At 39.2% G+C, this 18170-nt stretch overlaps 1 protein-coding gene across 1 annotated transcript in view; it reads left to right on the top strand.

Moving 5' to 3' along the window:
- The window catches only part of Ac13E (Adenylyl cyclase 13E), a 94961-nt gene that overhangs the window by 61209 nt on the left and 15582 nt on the right, over positions 1 to 18170 (top strand). The window contains exons 7-8 of the mRNA XM_067156071.2: positions 6776 to 6943; positions 13038 to 13137. Coding sequence (XP_067012172.2) covers positions 6776 to 6943; positions 13038 to 13137 — 268 coding nt within the window. The remainder of the gene's footprint in view (positions 1 to 6775; positions 6944 to 13037; positions 13138 to 18170) is intronic.

The raw sequence follows: 18170 nt of genomic DNA, 5'->3' as shown, positions 1-18170 counted from the left end.
CTAATGGTGTTTTATTTTTTGAATGAAGGTCATACTCTAGGTATTGTGTATTGAAAGTGTTGAGCTAAAATTTCTGCATTCTCTTGGTTACTATGTGCCAATTTTCCATTTGTATTTCTCATCATAAGGGTTGGTGCAGTATAGTTTGATTGGTATTGTCGAAATGTTTTATAAAAATCCTTCGTCTTATGTTGTATGAATGCTTCATCTATGGCATTTAATGATTCTTTGTGATAATTTCTCTTAACCCTTCTGATTTCTTTGGCTGTTTGTTTTCTAGCATTATTTAGTTCTTCACGGGACTTTTCTGTTCCCTGTTGTTGATCATTCAACCATGCTTTGTGCCTGTTTTGAATCGCTGTGTTACACTCCACATTCCAACAAGCATGTTTCTTTCATTTTTTTTAACACGAGCAATTTCTTCAGCTATGGTTTTTAATCCAAAAAGAAGTCATGGGAAGATTTTGTTAATAACCTGGAAAGGCTCGGTCAAGCAGCAGGGAAACCTTGCTGGACAGTAATAAAGAATCTTAGGAAGGGAGGGAAAAAGGAAATGAACAGTGTTTTGAGTAATTCAGGTGAACTCATAATAGATCCCAGGGAATCACTGGAGAGGTGGAGGGAATATTTTGAACATCTTCTCAATGTAAAAGGAAATCATCCTGGTGGTGTTTCAAACAGCCAAGCTCATGGGGAGGAGGAAAATGTTGGTGAAATTATGCTTGAGGAAGTGGAAAGGATGGTAAATAAACTCCATTGTCATAAAGCAGCAGGAATAGATGAAATTAGACCTGAAATGGTGAAGTATAGTGGGAAGGCAGGGATGAAATGGCTTCATAGAGTAGTAAAATTAGCGTGGAGTGTTGGTAAGGTACCTTCAGATTGGACAAAAGCAGTAATTGCACCTATCTATAAGCAAGGGAACAGGAAGGATTGCAACAGCTATCAAGGCATCTCATTATTGATTAGTATACCAGGGAAAGTATTCACTGGCATCTTGGAAGGGAGGGTGCGATCAGTCGTTGAGAGGAAGTTGGATGAAAACCAGTGTGTTTCAGACCACAGAGAGGCTGTCAGGATCAGATTTTCAGTATGCGCCAAGTAATTGAAAAATGCTATGAGAGGAATAGGCAGCTGTGTGTGTTTGGTAGATCTAGAGAAAGCATATGACAGGGTACTGAGGGAAAAGATATTCACTGTACTGGGGGACTATGGAATTAAAGGTAGATTATTAAAATCAATCAAAGGCATTTATGTTGACAATTGGGCTTCAGTGAGAATTGATGGTAGAATGAGTTCTTGGTTCAGGGTACTTACAGGGGTTAGACAAGGCTGCAATCTTTCACCTTTGCTGTTCGTAGTTTAGATGGATCATCTGTTGAAAGGTATAAAATGGCAGGGAGGGATTCAGTTAGGTGGAAATGTAATAAGCAGTTTGGCCTATGCTGACGATTTGGTCTTAATGGCAGATTGTGCAGTCTAATATCTTGGAACTTGAAAATAGTTGCAATGAGTATGGTATGAAAATTAGCCTCTCGAAGTCTCAATTGATGTCAGTAGGTAAGAAATTCAACAGAATTGAATGTCAGATTGGTGATACAAAGCTAGAACAGGTCGATAATTTCAAGTATTTAGGTTGTGTGTTCTTCCAGGATGGTAATATAGTAAGTGAGATTGAATCAAGGTGTAGTAAAGCTAATGCAGTGAGCTCGCAGTTGCGATCAACAGTATTCTGTAAGAAGGAAGTCAGCTCCCAGACAAAACTATCTTTACATCGGTCTGTTTTCAGACCAACTTTGCTTTACGGGAGCGAAAGCTGGATGGACTCAGGATGTCTTATTCATAAGTTAGAAGTAACAGACATTAAAGTAGCAAGAATGATTGCTGGTAAAAACAGGTTGGAACAATGGCAGAAGGGTACTCGGAATGAGCAGATAAAGGCTAATTTAGGAATGAACTCGATGGATGAAGCTGTACGCATAAACCGGCTTCGGTGGTGGGGTCATGTGAGGCAAATGGAAGAGGATAGGTTACCTAGGAGAATAATGGACTCTGCTATGGAGGGTAAGAGAAGTAGAGGTAGACCAAGACGACGATGGTTAGACTCGGTTTCTAACGATTTAAAGATAAGAGGTATAGAACTAAATGAGGCCACAACACTAGTTGCAAATCGAGGATTGTGGCGATGTTTAGTAAATTCACAGAGGCTTGCAGACTGAACGCTGAAAGGCATAACAGTCTATAATTATAATGTGTGTGTGTGTGTGTGTGTGTGTGTGTGTGTGTGTGTGTGTGTGTGTGTGTGTGTGTGTGTGTGTGTGTGTGTGTGTGTGTGTGTGTGTGTGTGTGTGTGTGTGTGTGTGTGTGTGTGTGTGTGTGTGTGTGTGTGTGTGTGTGTGTGTGTGTGTGTGTGTGTGTGTGTGTGTGTGTGTGTGTGTGTGTGTGTGTGTGTGTGTGTGATTTTTAATTTTTCAATTACCGCCCCCAAATTGTCGCCTAGAGGAGTTTTAGACCTTTCAAAATACAGTTTATTATTTATTAAATAACTAGGGTCATACTTCTTCCTCCTATTGGATTTGGATATTTTGTTCTTCTTTTTTGGCGTTAATTTGATTTAAATCTTGGAAATATAGTGATCTGAATCTATGTGTGCCCCACGGAGTACTTTCACATAATAAATTTCTTTGTGATAATTCTTGTCCATGGCCACATGGTCAATCTGGAACTCCCCCAATTTAATATTAGGGCATTTCCAAGTCATTAGGTTGTGTGGTCTTCTTTTAAACCTTGTAGATTCCAAAATTAATCCATGATCTATACAAAGATCAATTAATCTTTGACCATTCTTATTTGTAAATTTATGTGCTGGCCATTTACCCACTACTGTACGAAATCATTTTTCTTTTCCTATTTTATCATTAAAGTCACCAAGTAAAATTTTAATATGTGTATCAGAGATACCTGATATCATCTGGTCCATTTCTTCCCAAAATTTTTCTGTTTCTTCCTTTTCTTTGTTATTTTTGTCATTTGTTGGGGCATGGACATTTATCAATGTGTATGTTTTATTCTCTACTTTAACTGTTAGGAGTGCCATTCTTGAGGAGGTCGAAAAGAAAGCTTCAATTGAATCTAATATGCTGTTATGGACCAAGAATCCTACTCCAAATTGAGGAACATTCTGCATCACTCTTTTCCCTGGAGGACCTTTGTAAAGGCGATATCCTCCTGATTCTAATGGGTCCTGATCTGTATTGCGCAATTCTTAAAGAGCTGTTATTACTATCTTATGCTGGTCCAATACATCTGTTAAATGTTTTAACTTGCCAACTTTCATAATTGAATTGATATTTAATGTTGCAAAAAATGAAAATTGTCCTGGTTTATTGAATTTCAGTCTTTTCTTAACCTGATGTGTCTGCATGTCATGTGTTGGGCTTCCAGGCACTCCGACTCGCCTTGATCTTCTACGTGACACCCCACCGTATCCGAGTGGTGTCTTTGTTTGGACCTGCTGATTTTGTATGTTCAAACTGGTGGATTTATTCGTGAGAAGACTAATCATATTTGGCTGATTATCTGATCAATGATCAATGTTTCTGACCGTAGTCAGGGTTTACCATTCCAGATGTGATCTGGAAGGATTAATGAAATATGGATTGATGAATGATGAATTTGTGGAGTGGGTCTTTAATGGAGTGGTTTCCCGTTGCCTTCTCCATCCTATGCCGTTGGCCATCTAGTGGCTCTTCCGCCTTTAGGAGCAATTTCTCACTCCAAGGGCAAAAGAGTGCCCTTCCTTCTATCCGCTCATCCGCCCTCCTAGGAGGCCGTTGGCACTTGATAGAGGGTGGTCTCCTTATACCGGGAGATACTCGGTCCCTTCATTCGTTAGCCACCTGTATATAATCTATATATACAGCCGTTGCCCCCTCTCTACCACGGGGAGGTGAATGTCAGGATTTCACCATCATTGAAACTGGGACCAAAAGGCATTTCCCAATTTCTCCAGTTCTTAAGAGTGGGAGGAAGACCATTATTAAGGATCCTTTCCTTACTTGTCTTGTTTCCAAAAATTACACGAAACCTCCTGTCTATAAGCATGTTTTCGATGAGCTTTGCAATCTTCTTGCAAGGTATTACTCGAAGCAGTTTGTAGATAAGTCCTTGTCTTCATACTGTATTGTATGCTGCAGTAAGGTCCACGAACACAACTGAGGTATTTAGTTGATTTTGAAAAACAGCTTCAATGTGTGTAGTCAGAGAGAGAACCTGGTCTTTGCAACTTCGATTTGGGTGAAAGTCCACTTGTTCAATGGATAGATGGTCAAAAATACTGAGCCAATTCTGTTGTAAAGAAGTCTCTCCAGTAATTTGTAAACCACACTCAGAAGTGCAATTGGGTGGTTGCTTTGAGGATTTTTACAAGATTTGCCTGGTTTGAGAATGGCAATGATCTTTGTCTGTTTCAGAAATCAAGGGATGGACCCTGTTTCTAAGATTGCTAACCAGATCATTGCATACTTCCCAGCATGCACTAAAAATTCTGAGTGAATGCCATCAAAACCAGGGGCTTTTCCTAATTTCACATCTTTCAAAGTCGTAGCAACTTCCTCTCGAGAGAATGGACAAGAAAATGTGCTGCCCTCAAGACTGTCTGTTTTCAAAGCTCTGATTTCCCTTTTGATTGCAGTGGTATGGTCGCGATCCTTCGGAGCATTTGAACTTGACACGATATGAGATGCAACTTTATGGGGGTTTATAGGAATAGTGTCTGGAGCTACTCGGCTCCCATCTCCTAATTTCCTTAACAAGGACCATGCCTTCCTGCTTGAATATTTAAAGTTGAGGTTTTCAACTGTTTCTATCCATTTCTGTCTGCGAGCAGTATCCAGGCTGTGTAATAGTTGATCAGCTGTGTTCTTGTCTCCAGTTGTTTGGAATTCTTGATACAGTTCTTCACTAGCTTCGCTCTATCCAGGAATATATTCCTTTCGATAACCCCTTGGTATAAACTTCTTTGCTTGCTTATTACGGCACCTGTGAATCTCTCATAGTTGTCACTTGTTGGGGGAATCCATCCCAATACCGTATCAAGCTGTTCAGTAAGGGCAGGCCAATTTGTCTTTCGGAAGATCCAGCGTGGATGAGGAGTAGTTGAAACAATAGGGACTTTTATTCCGATCTCTATACAACTGGCCGGTGCTGGCTATGAGGAAAGCTGGAGAGAACTTTTCACGTAACTGGTAGGGGAGTGCAGTTGTTAGTAGACACAAAACACAAATCAGGATTAGACTCTTGTCCCCATGCTGCTGATCTAAAAGTGCAGAGATCTTTAGCATCATAAATAAGATGGAGGTTGTGATCCTCAGCCCATGAAACCAAAGATTACCCATTCTCATCACTAGAAGTGAATCTTCATTGTTCATGATGACTGTTAAAATCTCCGAGGTAGACAGCTGGATGTGGCTGGTGTTGGAGAACACCCTGGCCATTGCTCAGCTGGAGGTTTATACACACATTAGTGACTGTAATGTCTCCTATTCTGGTGATCACAGAGTGAATGTTTTCAGCAGTACTTGTAGTGCACAGCGAGGCATTTTCAACAGCGTGTCTTACATATGTTGCGACCCTGTATGCATGATGGAATGTAGCTCCTAAAAGATCATAGCCAGGAATTTTTCCTCTAGAGTGCAGTTGATCTTCATCTGTTGCATGAGTTTCCTGGATAACAATCGAGTCAATATTTTTATCGAGGGATATTCTCAATAGCTCAACTCATTCCTTCTATGTTGAGCTGGAGAATTCTGATATTGGTCTTAGATTTCTATATAGCGGGCCCTTAGAAGGACCATTTCCATTAGATTTTGTCATTGTGATGAGTTTTAAGCCAGAAGATCACTAGGATTATCTGGCTATCGAATGCTGACATTCAGTTCGGTAATGGAAAACTATTTTCCAACTACCTTAGCAGGGGCACCATGAGCAGAAATCAGCTTCACCCCCGAATAATATGATTTATAGTGCCTACACAGACACAGAATTTAGTAGCTATCTTTCTTTGTCTCATGGAAGTATTCTGTAATAATGTTGCACTTGCACTATGCTTCCTGGGGCTGTATCCATTTAAGATGGGACTAATCTCCTCAAAAGTATACCACATGCAAATAAATGCTTTAACCTAAAAGTAAAAAAGTCATCACACAGAACAGTTTCCATTCACTCAACAGACAATGCATAGAAAGGATGGGATAAATAGCAGTGTGTAGCACACTGTTGCCAACCATTGGGAAGTTATAAAAAGGAAAGCCTATTCTGATTAATTTGCATGAGACTGTATATGTGCTCACACAGTGAACCTGAATATCTATTGAACAGGCTGGAGAGAAGCATTGTGACCATTAGAATCGGACAAGCTATTTGCTCTGGTGTGGGGGCTGGGAAGATACTGCATTATAATGTAAAATTTGAAGTTCAGACTGTATGTTGGAGAAGTTTGCTATGTTCTGATGATATGAAAATTGTATAATGCTGCTTACATGTTCCTATTAAGTTCAGTAATACGGTGATGGATATTTCTGGTGTTTGTACTATAAAGGTCCTAAACTTTCCATATGCTATTAATACTGTGCTGCTTAAAGCCAATAAAAGAGTTTAGATTTGTCTTGTGCTTAAATATTGTCTAACAGAAGGGTTTAAATTGGTTTAGGTATGTTGCTTTTCTTGTTGTGGGTGTCTTTGTGCTGTATAGTCCACTGTGAATGTGCTATTGCAGCTTGATGCTAATGGCAGTGATCGTCTACAAGCAGAGACCACACTTGTCCAGCTGGATTTACCTGGTGTGCCAGGCCACGAGGACCGCCTGAGTATGTGCCCGTCGATCAACAGCCGCAAGGATTCTGGCATTCGTAGCAATAGTCGACGCAGCAGTATACAACAGCAGGTGCTTGCTTTCTCTTTATCAAGCACCGCACTTAACATTCATACCTATTGCACTTTTAGAATATCTTTATAAACGGTGGTAGGAAAACAATGTGAACGGAGTATATGAGCATTAGAGTGTTGGTCTTACTAATAAGTCATTTGCCGGGCTGAGTGGCTCAGACGGTTGAGGCGCTGGCCTTCTGACCCCAACTTGGCAGGTTTGATCCTGGCTCAGTCCAGTAGTATTTGAAGGTGCTCAAATACATCAGCCTCGTGTCGGTAGATTTACTGGCACGTAAGAGAACTCCTGAGAGACTAAATTCCAGCACCTCGGCATCTCCGAAAACTGTAAAGAGTAGTTAGTGGGACGTAAAGCAAAATAGCATTATTATTATTATTATTATTATTATTAATAAGTCATTTGAAAAAATTACGTCGATATCTCCCGCCGTTGACATTTTATCAGCTGCTGAAGTTAGCCGACCAGATTGCTTCGCGGGTGAATTCAAATGGACTTTACGAAGCGGTGTTGCTAAATCTGCACGTGGCTTGGTCGGGCTTGAGAGCCATGGTGAGAAATGAGCACCAAACACTAACGCATGTGTTTCAGCCAATACCACCGTAGCATGCTTGCTATGGGTCGAGCCTATCAGCAGGCACGTCCCTGTTGTCCCTCGCCTTGAGAAGTTTTTTCTTCTATTGGTAATGTCAAGCAGTCATAAGCCACGTGCAGATTTAGCAACACCGCCTCGCAAAGCCCATCTGAAGTCACCCCCTGCAGGGATCTGATTGGCTAACTTCAGCAGCATACAATCTGACAACGGTGTGAGATATCGACGTAATTTTTTCAGATTGCTTATCAGTATGACCAGTGCTTTAACGTTCATATACTCGACTCACATTGTTTCCGAGCACCCTGTATATATCTGCACACACACACATGACGAACCAGCTGCCCCTTATAATTTTTGAAGATATGTAATCTATAACTGTTAGGTTGTTCAGTCTGTCAAAACGAATGTATGATTAAATAAATTTAGAAACAACCTGAAAAAGAAAAATTATGATAACAGAATTATAACTGAAGAGGGAACAATTTAATTAAAAATAGAATGACATGTTTTGTTCTTGAAAGAACATTATCAGATTATAACAAATCACGCTCAAAAATATTTAGAAATGTACAACGATTTATGTTTCAATACTTGAAATTTGTAACTTATTTTAATGAAGTCCTCCAACAGTCCTTCCACACTCCTTATTAGTCTAGCAAGGTGGTGTAATACTTTTAAAAATAGGAGAGGATTTCCAGCAATCAATACTTATTTATTGTATATATTAAACTACAGGACCGGTTTCGACCTCATATTCAAGGTCATCTTCAGCTGAACCATACATACATATTTATATAATGAAGCTTTGATTAAGATTGTGGTGTTGAAGGAATGCCATATGATGATGATGTACATTTAGTTACATACAAATGGGGCACGTCTTAGCGTGAACTGGCGTGTATGTCATTCTGTACAATATTGCGACTGTATGTCTAAAATTTTGAAGGTCTTAAAACTAGTGTATAAAACACGTCTTTTCCTAAACTAACTTATATATATGTACAAGATGTCTTGGATCAATTTTTTAGAGAGTCTGTAAACAGCAGGTGGCATAAAACTATGTTATAAGGTGCAGCTGGTTCACTGGGTATGGCAAGCAGTAAGTTACTATGTAAGCACACATGAATGGAGTTCACAGATAACATTTCAGCTGCAAACTTCAGTGAAGAATGTAACAGAATTGTGGTGACCTTTGTTGAAAACTAGACACTACTGTATTGCTTCCATTTGTGCCTGTCTCCTCACTTTCAACCTTCCGATCAGACATTCCTTGGTCAACTCTTGTTCTCTTCCGACCCCAGTGGTATTAGGTTTGCGAGGCCTTGGGTATCTTTCATTTTCATGCCAGTCTTTTGCCAATACCTTCGAGGGACTGGACTCCTTCTATTTTCATTTCTGCTTGGTGTTACGAGAGGATGGTGGCCCAGTTGTAGAGTGCGATTACTATCTGATGGCCCAAACTTGCGCGAAGCCCCAAGCTTGGAGGGGGAAGGAAGGTAGTAGAGAGGGTAACTGTTGCTGTGCTGCTGGAGCAAAATGAAGCTTTGTCATACTAACGTAGTCGCCAGGAGCCAATGTGAATGCTTCAGTAGCAACAAACGAAGTGAACGTTCCTCCTTCCTCACTTACATTGCAGCACATGGACTTGTCTGCATACAAAACTCATTCGGTATGCAACTAAGGTTTTGTGCCATCAGGTAGTAATTGCGCTCTTCTCTTGTCTTGCCTATCTCCCTCATTTGTTTACCTTACTACAGTGTTTACTTTCGAACAATTCTTGTTCCGTCTTCCACTGTTGGTGAAAATTTTGGACCCATGTATTTCTTTTATGTGTACTCTACCGCCGTGTGCCTACACAGTATGTTGCTGCTCTCTGTATCTGTTTCCTATACATATATTATATTTTGCTCTTGTTAGCTTTCTTACATAAGCATTTAGAATACTTTGTTCTTTAGGAAAAAAAAATAATGTACTAAATACTGAAGTAATTTCATGACACTCGGTTTTAACAGATTAGATTTAACTGAAGAGACAGTCAATTAGTAACACTTTTTTTTAAATTCATACAGCAGCAATTAAAAAAGAAACAGTTTTGAGACATACATGTTTATCCATTTTATACTGTTCGAACTGAACAAAAATTTGAAGCAAGATGTAATTCCTAGATTCTTTCTTAAAATGAAAATATGATTCTTTGATTTGTTTCAAATTCTACTGATTATTGTCAATGGGCCGATGACCTTCGATGTTAGGCCCCTTAAAACAACAAGCAACAAGATTATTGTCAAAATTAACTTGAGTTTTACTTTTTATAATGAAGAGAATAATGGTACTATAATATTATTTTTATCATCTTCAGTAACTTGAATCAAACATCATGTTTTAATACAGAGAGTATGTGGAGATTGCATCTTTTATTACTTGTGATAAGTTTCTATTGTCTGCTATCCACATGCATTACTAAAGTGGAGTGTTTGTGATATGTTTTGTCTGATCTAGTCATTGGGTTGGAACTCTTCTTTGGCCCTCTTATTCCCTCAGTGATGGTTTTCTCTAAACAGGCTCTCTTCTAATAGTGTGCCTAAAGTATTTGGCAATCAATTGTTTCACCATTATATTGAGCCACGTAAAACAGTGCTTACATAAAAAAGGTCGACCCTCAACTGAACCACTTCTTGTGTTTGATCACCAGAACTGTCAACAGCACCCCATATAAGTGGCTTCCCATCCTAAGTCACATCCCTCCTTCATACCTTCATATGCACTGCTTTAGTTCCAGAGTATTATAAAATGAAGATCTTACAGGCATATGCCTTGACAGACTGCATTCAAGGTATCCTCTGGACCTTACCGGCAACAATTTCAACCAAAGCAAACAATGATCACATGACTGGAAAGCATTCTCATTTCTAAAGCTTCGTGGTATGCCTTGCATCACAAAATGTGTCCCTGGATTTTATCTACCTCAAGGAGTTTGGTAAACTCTTGATGGTGTACAGACAAAGCACAGAGTTTGCAGGGACTTTCTACATAAGTGGAAAAAATCCTCTTCCACAGTGTGAATGCAGGGATGATGGACAAGCTGTCCACCACATCACTCAAGAATGTCTTGTACTTGCCTAATAAGGGACACCAAAGACTTTGTCTTAGCAACACCATAGTCCATTGATTATGTAGGGTGCCACAGGAGGAAACTTCAATATTCAGGGATATGACAGGAACGATCATTTGAAGCAAAATACTTCACATGGACACATGCCCGAATGGTTTCCGAGGTAGAACAAATTTAATGTGCATTTGTTTGTAGGCTAGTGGCGCGCATGCATGTGTCTTACCCACCCATCCTCTTTGACATTTTATTCTAGCCCAGCCTACCTTGTTGCTCGGGATATCTTTTTGCCATTAATCTAGCCTGTTGAATGCGCAGTTGTCCATGGTGTGTTGTGAGTGAAGTAGTGCGAGTAATTGAGTGTGTATCAGGTAGAGCATTGGTTAACGGTGTTTGTACACGTGCTGGCTAAAATATCCCACATCTACACTAAGAAAGAATGTGCAGATATTATGGCTTCTGCAATGGTAGTACTCCTGCTGCTGTCGAGGAATACCATCTGCTCTTTCCAACACTCAAATTCCTCATCGTACTGTGTTTGCCAGAGTTTCCAGCACTTTGTGTGAAACTGGTATTCCTCCAAGTTCCCATTTTTCTTCTGAACATATAGTTGAACAACCTGTGCAGAAACAGTCACACATTGTTGAAATGGTGCAGCATAGTCCTACTACCAGCACACAGTGACTTTCTGCTCGTATCGTTGACCCACGAACTCGTATATGGCGAACATTACATGCGGAAAACTTGAACCCATTTCAGAGCGTCAGAGATTTTGGATGGGTAAGACACATACGTCCGCGCCACTAGCCCAAAAAACATATATACATTAAATGTTTTCTATCTTGGAAACCATCTGGAATAGGGCATGTATCCATTTGTTGCTTCAAATAATCATTTCTGTCATATCCCTGGATATTGACCATTCCTCCTGGCACACCTGTATTAAAAAAATAATTTAAAACTGCGATTATATTGAAAGTCATATGCTTAGATCAGGGCCTCTCAGGGTGCATGTGCGTGGTGCATGCACTGTGCACGGTGCGAAAGATGACTTCGCTTGGTTGACCAGAGTGCAGACTCACACTCCTCGATTTGGAGCAATAGCGCTTACTCTCTCTTTCCTAACGCCTGTCTCGCTCCCTCCCCCTGTCTCCCTCTTCCCCACTTGTTACGTAGCGCTCCAAATCCGAGCTTAGTTGAGCCGAGTACATCCGAGCATAGCCGAGCTTAGCCGATTAGCCCAGAGACGAAGCGTTGGTCCAAGTCGAACCGAGCGGCACCGATGCACAGTGCACGGAGCTCTTGCGCCTCGATCTGCACGCGTGACAGTTTTGGCGTTTGAGAGGCCCTGGCTTAGATTAAATAAGCTAAGTCATGTTTCCATTGTGAGCTTTCTTTATGCAGAAATAATTTGTTCTTGTAGGAGTCTTAAGTTATTCTCGGCATCCACCGCCAGCAGTACATTTCATAGGCATGAATACACCTTAGGTCATTCTTTTCACCTGTCCAGCATTCAGATACTTAAGGAGAATGAGAAATGATAGAGCATTAACAAATCACATCTTGGTATCTAATCAGATATCTTGGATTTCTTGTATGCTTTCTATACATAATTTTAATTTACTATGCTTAATTGCATAACATTGAATGTAGCCAGATTACTTATGCAAGTAATATAATGAAGGAGAGTGAAACAATAAAATTAATTTCAAGTAATTGACCAGAGGTCCTAGATTTTTAGAATTTTAGATTTCTAAATAATAATAAATATTTTTTGTCTGTATTATATACCATATACATGTGAATAATCCCTGCATGCTATTTTTAGGATGGTAAATTCTTGTGTTTTATTCACTAAAAATGAATCCTGTTGTTTTAAAAAGAACGCACCATAATCTTTGCCCACGTCAAAATTTTTCATTCACGAAAGCACAGCCCATTTTCGATGTATTGATGATGCTTTGCTATTTTTTTCCCCCGAAACACTCGGTGATTATTATTTGTTTCTTGAAGTCGAATTTTTCTTTCTCACCGGTCACAAATAAAACTTTTGCCAATATCGCACTTTCTTCCCGCTGCACAATTTCCAGTATTCTGTGCATCTTCAATAACGCAAAGTCTTTTCTTTGGTTGTATACTAGTAATTATGGGAACTTGTTGCACTTGCACCCATACGCAACACTTGATTCATATATCTCTTCTGACTCGGTAAATGGCGCATTGTTCAACACTGAAATATTAGAAGGGCAGAAACAACCTTATCCCAAATAATATGCACACCTGCATTTTCTAGTGCCGACTTTCAAAACGAGAGATGTGCGGAGTATTTGCATATATGGTATTTTCAGGATTAAGGGTATCCCTTATGAACAATGTTACTCCTATTCCAGATATTTGTTATGAATGGCATTGCACATGGAGAGCTGTTAGCACATAGAGTGAGTGGCTATTGTACATCGAGCCAGTCTTCGCTCAACGAATGTGATGCAGGTAAGTGAAACACTCGGCAAAAGTTCGACGTACCTTGTATGCCTCATGTGGTACAATTTAGACTTTCTTTTATCCTAAACTATTACCTGGGAATTTGTTAATTTCTATAAATCTATCCCACTTCTCCTACATCCAGATAAGTTCTGAAGGTATCGTAGCAATCACCATCTCGTGAATTTCCAATTAATTATCTTTATGATCACTTGGCCCTACGACAAAGATGTTGATCTTGGAAGCTTGCAGAAGTGTGAAATACATATCAACAAGGGAAGTCCCATGAACATCTGTGTATGAAGTATTACATGTTCAAAATATAATTGCTCTCTATACCATACTAGGAACTGCTGCTTGTTTAAGTCTAGTGCTCTGACTTATAGCTTTGTCACCAGGTACAGTAGTGTGTTAATTCATTAACCCCAACCGCCAGCTCTCAGCTGTTCCAATAAAGCAGGTCCATTTACTAACACACAGCTCTAAGCCAGTTGCGACATTGTGGCTATTCTTTCTTGTATTTACGTTTAATCTCAACAGATGGCGTGAAGTATTATATATCATGTTGAAGGATCTAAACTATCAATCATTTTAAAGCTTGCTCAAGTTTGCTCTTTGCATATCACAGAAGACTCTCAAGACATTTCATGGTTGCTTATTTGAGAGAAGATTATGACATTGTTACATTTGTTCTAACTTGTTTCCTACTATCAACAGATGGCATTACATGATATACTGTCTTTTTATGTAAAGAATGGTAGAGGAAAGTTCAAACTGTCGATATGTATGTATGTATTTTTTTATTCCGTTGGAATGCAAGTTTTGCAGCAGGTATCTTACTTTGTCCACGCACTAAGTCAGCAGTTTTTTTATTATAGTCATGACCGGTTGTAAGAGAAAATATTAGGAAAATTTGCTAATGAGTGCACTAATTCAAGATGTATTGGAAAATAGTGAATGTGTTTATTCCGCTTCAGCCTCGCAGTGTAGATGTAGTGTGCCTGCCTCCTACCTGGAGCCCCGGGTTCGATTCCCACCCAGGTCAGGGATGTTTACCCAACACTGAGGGCTGGTTCGAGGTCCACTCAGCCTATGTGATTATAATTGAGAAGCTATGTAATGGATAGATAGCGGCTCTGGTCTAGAAAGACAAGAATAATGGCCAAGAGGACTCGTTGTGCTGACCACATGACATCCTGTAATCTGCAGGCCTTCGGGCTGAGCAGCGGTAGCTTGGTAGGCAAAGGCCTTTTGAGGCTGTTGCACCATGGGGTTTTGAGTGGATTATTCTGCACAAGTGATTATATATAGTAGTAGCTCCGAAGAACCTGCAGGCTCGAGTTCTAGTTCGAATCCCAGTTCAGTGTCAACGTTAGATGAAAGTATCAGTAACAAACCTGTCCAAAAGTGCAAAATGAAGGAAAACATGGGATGAGGGATGGAAATGGTCCAAGAATACAGGCGCAGGTAATGAAGAACCGGAAAATTTTCTTTTAGCGGAAATTCTGGAATAAATGCACAAATAAACAGAAATGTTTGGTGGCTTTACACATCCCTGAGCGCTTCTGAATATACCACACCTCAAAAAACTACTGAACATCATTTTCGTTACCTCTAAACACCATTCCAGCATGATGGATGAAATTCTTCATTTTTGACCAAAACCATTTTTCAAGGCAGGTTTAAAGTGAAAACGTTACGATGGCAATGGGTTAAAACTAAGACTGCCTAGTTAATTAGTTGGTCAGTCCTTGATGATACAGCAGTTCCTTTCACTATAATGCCGCTAGCCCCTGAAAAATCAGCACACATTCCATTCTGAATTTGTCTTATTGTTTTTTCCTTTGTAACACACAGATTGTTCTCTAAAAATAATCTTGTTCTGTTGGTAATGTGAGACTCGCGATGACTCTACTTCATCCGCTGGCATGCCTGCTGCTCCCCGCCCCCTGGTGCTTAATATACACTAGTTCCCCTGTGCCTGAGTGCAATAGTATTTTGAACATGTTATCAAAAGCAGAGATCTCAATATTTCTCGATACAAGGTGGTAGATAGAGGAGAGTATCACAAATATTATTTTTAGTCAGAACAGTAAACATGGCCAAGAATATTCAGCTATAGAAGAAAAATAAATAAATTTTAATGCATTTAGATCATACCAGAACACTTGATGCTTCACCTACAGAGTGTACATTAAATATCCTCCAGAAAATGAAGTACTGAGCAATACCAGATTGAAGGGGTAATTTAAGAGTTAATCTTTCTCATAACCTTTAGATGAGATATCAATAAAATTGCACTGAAGTTTACTGTTTCTTGATTGGGAATACCGAATACTCTTAGAATATAGTGTAAATTAATTATTAATATTCCTCCTTGTCTTCAAGCCATACAGTATATCCTGCACCTAGTAGTAACTATGTCATGACCTCTTCTTTCTCTACATCATCATTGAATATTTATCGTCTTTGTCTCTTCAGGTTAGGAAATAAGTGAAAAATCACCCAATAAAATGTGCAGACTACGTGACTAATAACCATAAATTTCACATTTGAAACTGCATGGTGACGGTACAGTGTAAGGCCATTTACTTGCAAATTCTGTACATAAACTTCTGTCCTTTTTGTTTATGTTTACATTTTCCTGGGTGGAAAATTCTTAGCTGAAATACGCACAAAAGTGCCGTTTGTCACGACTAACAGATTCGTACAGTGCCACAGCAAGTAGTGGAGGCTCACGCAGCAGTGTGTAACGTGCTGTAAGGAAGGGTAGCAGGGGTATATTTTTGCCAATGTCATGGACACTGTGATATGATTCACCTGCTTGCTGCATGCATTCATCAGTCTGGCAGTCTCTTTATTGTCTGTTCGTGTGTAGTCAAATATTAAACGATTTTTAATTGGATGATCATGCTGTACTTCTATTTAATTGTAATAGATGTGTAATTATTGTTCCTTTGGTGAAAGTTTTATTGTAAAGTACTGAATCAAAATCTCAAATAAACTTTTATTACTGTACTTAAGATGATGGACTTCAAATCCTCACCTCTCTGCTGAAATTCGATCAGAGAGCATTAGAAAAATCATTTTATAGCTATTTTGTTTTAGTTTTGATGTATACCCCCTCCCGACCACTGTATCTCTCAAACCCAGGTACTTGTTGTTATCCATAAATGTTTTTGTGTTTACCCCCTCCCCCTCCCACTTCTAATTCCCAATCGCTGCTACTGTTTGTAAGCAGAGTAGAGAAAATACCTAGCTGTGAAAAGAAGATAAGGGAACACACTACATAGCCCGTGCCTGACCACCTGATTGGGGATTGATATGCATTCATCCCACAGCTGACAAATGAAGCCTGGTTTGAAGACATTCCATTTTCTTGAGAAGGTCATGTCAGATTTTGAAAATAATTTGAAATCCATATCTCAAATCCTAGGTGAAGGAAACAGTGTAGTTTCATTTTAAAAATTAGTACCGTAATTTCAGAAGGTATTGTGACAATGAGGTCGAGAGAACAGGGGAGCTGGTGAGAGACAACATATCGACTAGCAGCGGGCTACACAGTAGCCACCTTTTCAATACTTTGTGATATTTAGTCATTACATATGTGATATTACAATGTCTAATTGCGGGAAATGTTTCACCTAACTTTTATAGGCATCTTCAGCCGCTTTCCTATATCTAAGAGAAAAATTGCTAACCTAATCCTAGGCTCATAATATACTTGTTTGTCACTGGTAAAAATTGTTGAAATAACAAACTAACTACCAGTGACAAGCAAGTATATTATGAGCCTAGGATTTAGTTAGCAATTTTAATCTTAGATATAGGAAAGCAGCTGAAAATGCCTATAAGAGTTAAGTGAAACATGTCCTGCAATTAAACATTGTAATATATAGGTAATTACCAAAAATCATGTAAAGTATTGAAACAGATGACTCTCAAGGGACATTCTTTCATAAAAACATAAATTGTTCAATACAGACCCAATTATGAAATTTATAACTTGTAACTACACAGTAGCACCGACGAATTGTTGAGGCTTGTGATAAGGAAGCAGCAGAAGAAGCTGGAAGCTGATTAACAATGGAGCAGGCACCCAGAATGATCTGGAAGTGGAAACTGCTAAAATCTTCTGCTGGTCTATATAAAGAGTAGAGCAAGCAACAGTGAGCCAGTCTTGAGTGGGTCAGTGGCAAATTAATGCAAGCAGTTACAGCATGGTCACGAGTCCATGACGAATCATGCAGTGAAAAGTCAGTCTGTTATTAGACAGCTTATCGGAGTTCAACAAGGCTTGTTAGTTGCAAACTGAACTGTTCTGGAACAACAATGTGCTGTGTATGACATGTTGGAGAACAGGAGTTTGATGTTTGTACGAAGAGGTTACGAATAAAAATTGTGTAGTGTGGAAAACTTGGGCGCGGTGAACTTAAATGTTGATAGTCGTTTATTTATTTACATATTTTATGACCACATTGGAGCACTTAAATCAAATCATATACATGTAAGTCTTCAAAGAATTAACTGGGAATTTAGCTTTCATAATCTTCCTCCTCTCCCAAAACCTCTTCATTCTTTCCAACCTGGCCGCCCTTTCTTCATTAGATACATTGTTTTCATTACAAAGTTTTTAGTTTAATTCTTATATGTTTGTTCTCCAGAATCCTTTTCTCTATTTGCGATTTGTTGCATTGTAATATGACTCTTTTAAACCATCTTGGACTTCATTGACCGATTATTTTTTGTTTTATTTTTCCGAAAGAGGTTAAATAGTTGTTTCAGTAGCCTGGTTTCATCTAATCTTGATATATGACAGAAAAATACAGTTCTCCTTTTTCTCATTGTGTCTATTATTGACTCACTTTCCCGGTATACCACTACATTAAGCAACAATCTCCCTTCACCATCTTCCTGGTGATAACGTAATAAATTTAGTGGATAGTAAAACACACTACTTCTCAGAATGTTAATTTTAGTTTTGGGGACCCTGATAACCTGCCACAATACTGACACCCTGGAAAAGTAATCATCATCATCAT

Source organism: Anabrus simplex, chromosome 12 (genome assembly GCF_040414725.1).
Source record: "Anabrus simplex isolate iqAnaSimp1 chromosome 12, ASM4041472v1, whole genome shotgun sequence".
In the NCBI taxonomy this organism is placed as follows: Eukaryota; Metazoa; Arthropoda; class Insecta; order Orthoptera; family Tettigoniidae; genus Anabrus; species Anabrus simplex.
This window is presented reverse-complemented; position numbering and strand designations above follow the sequence as displayed.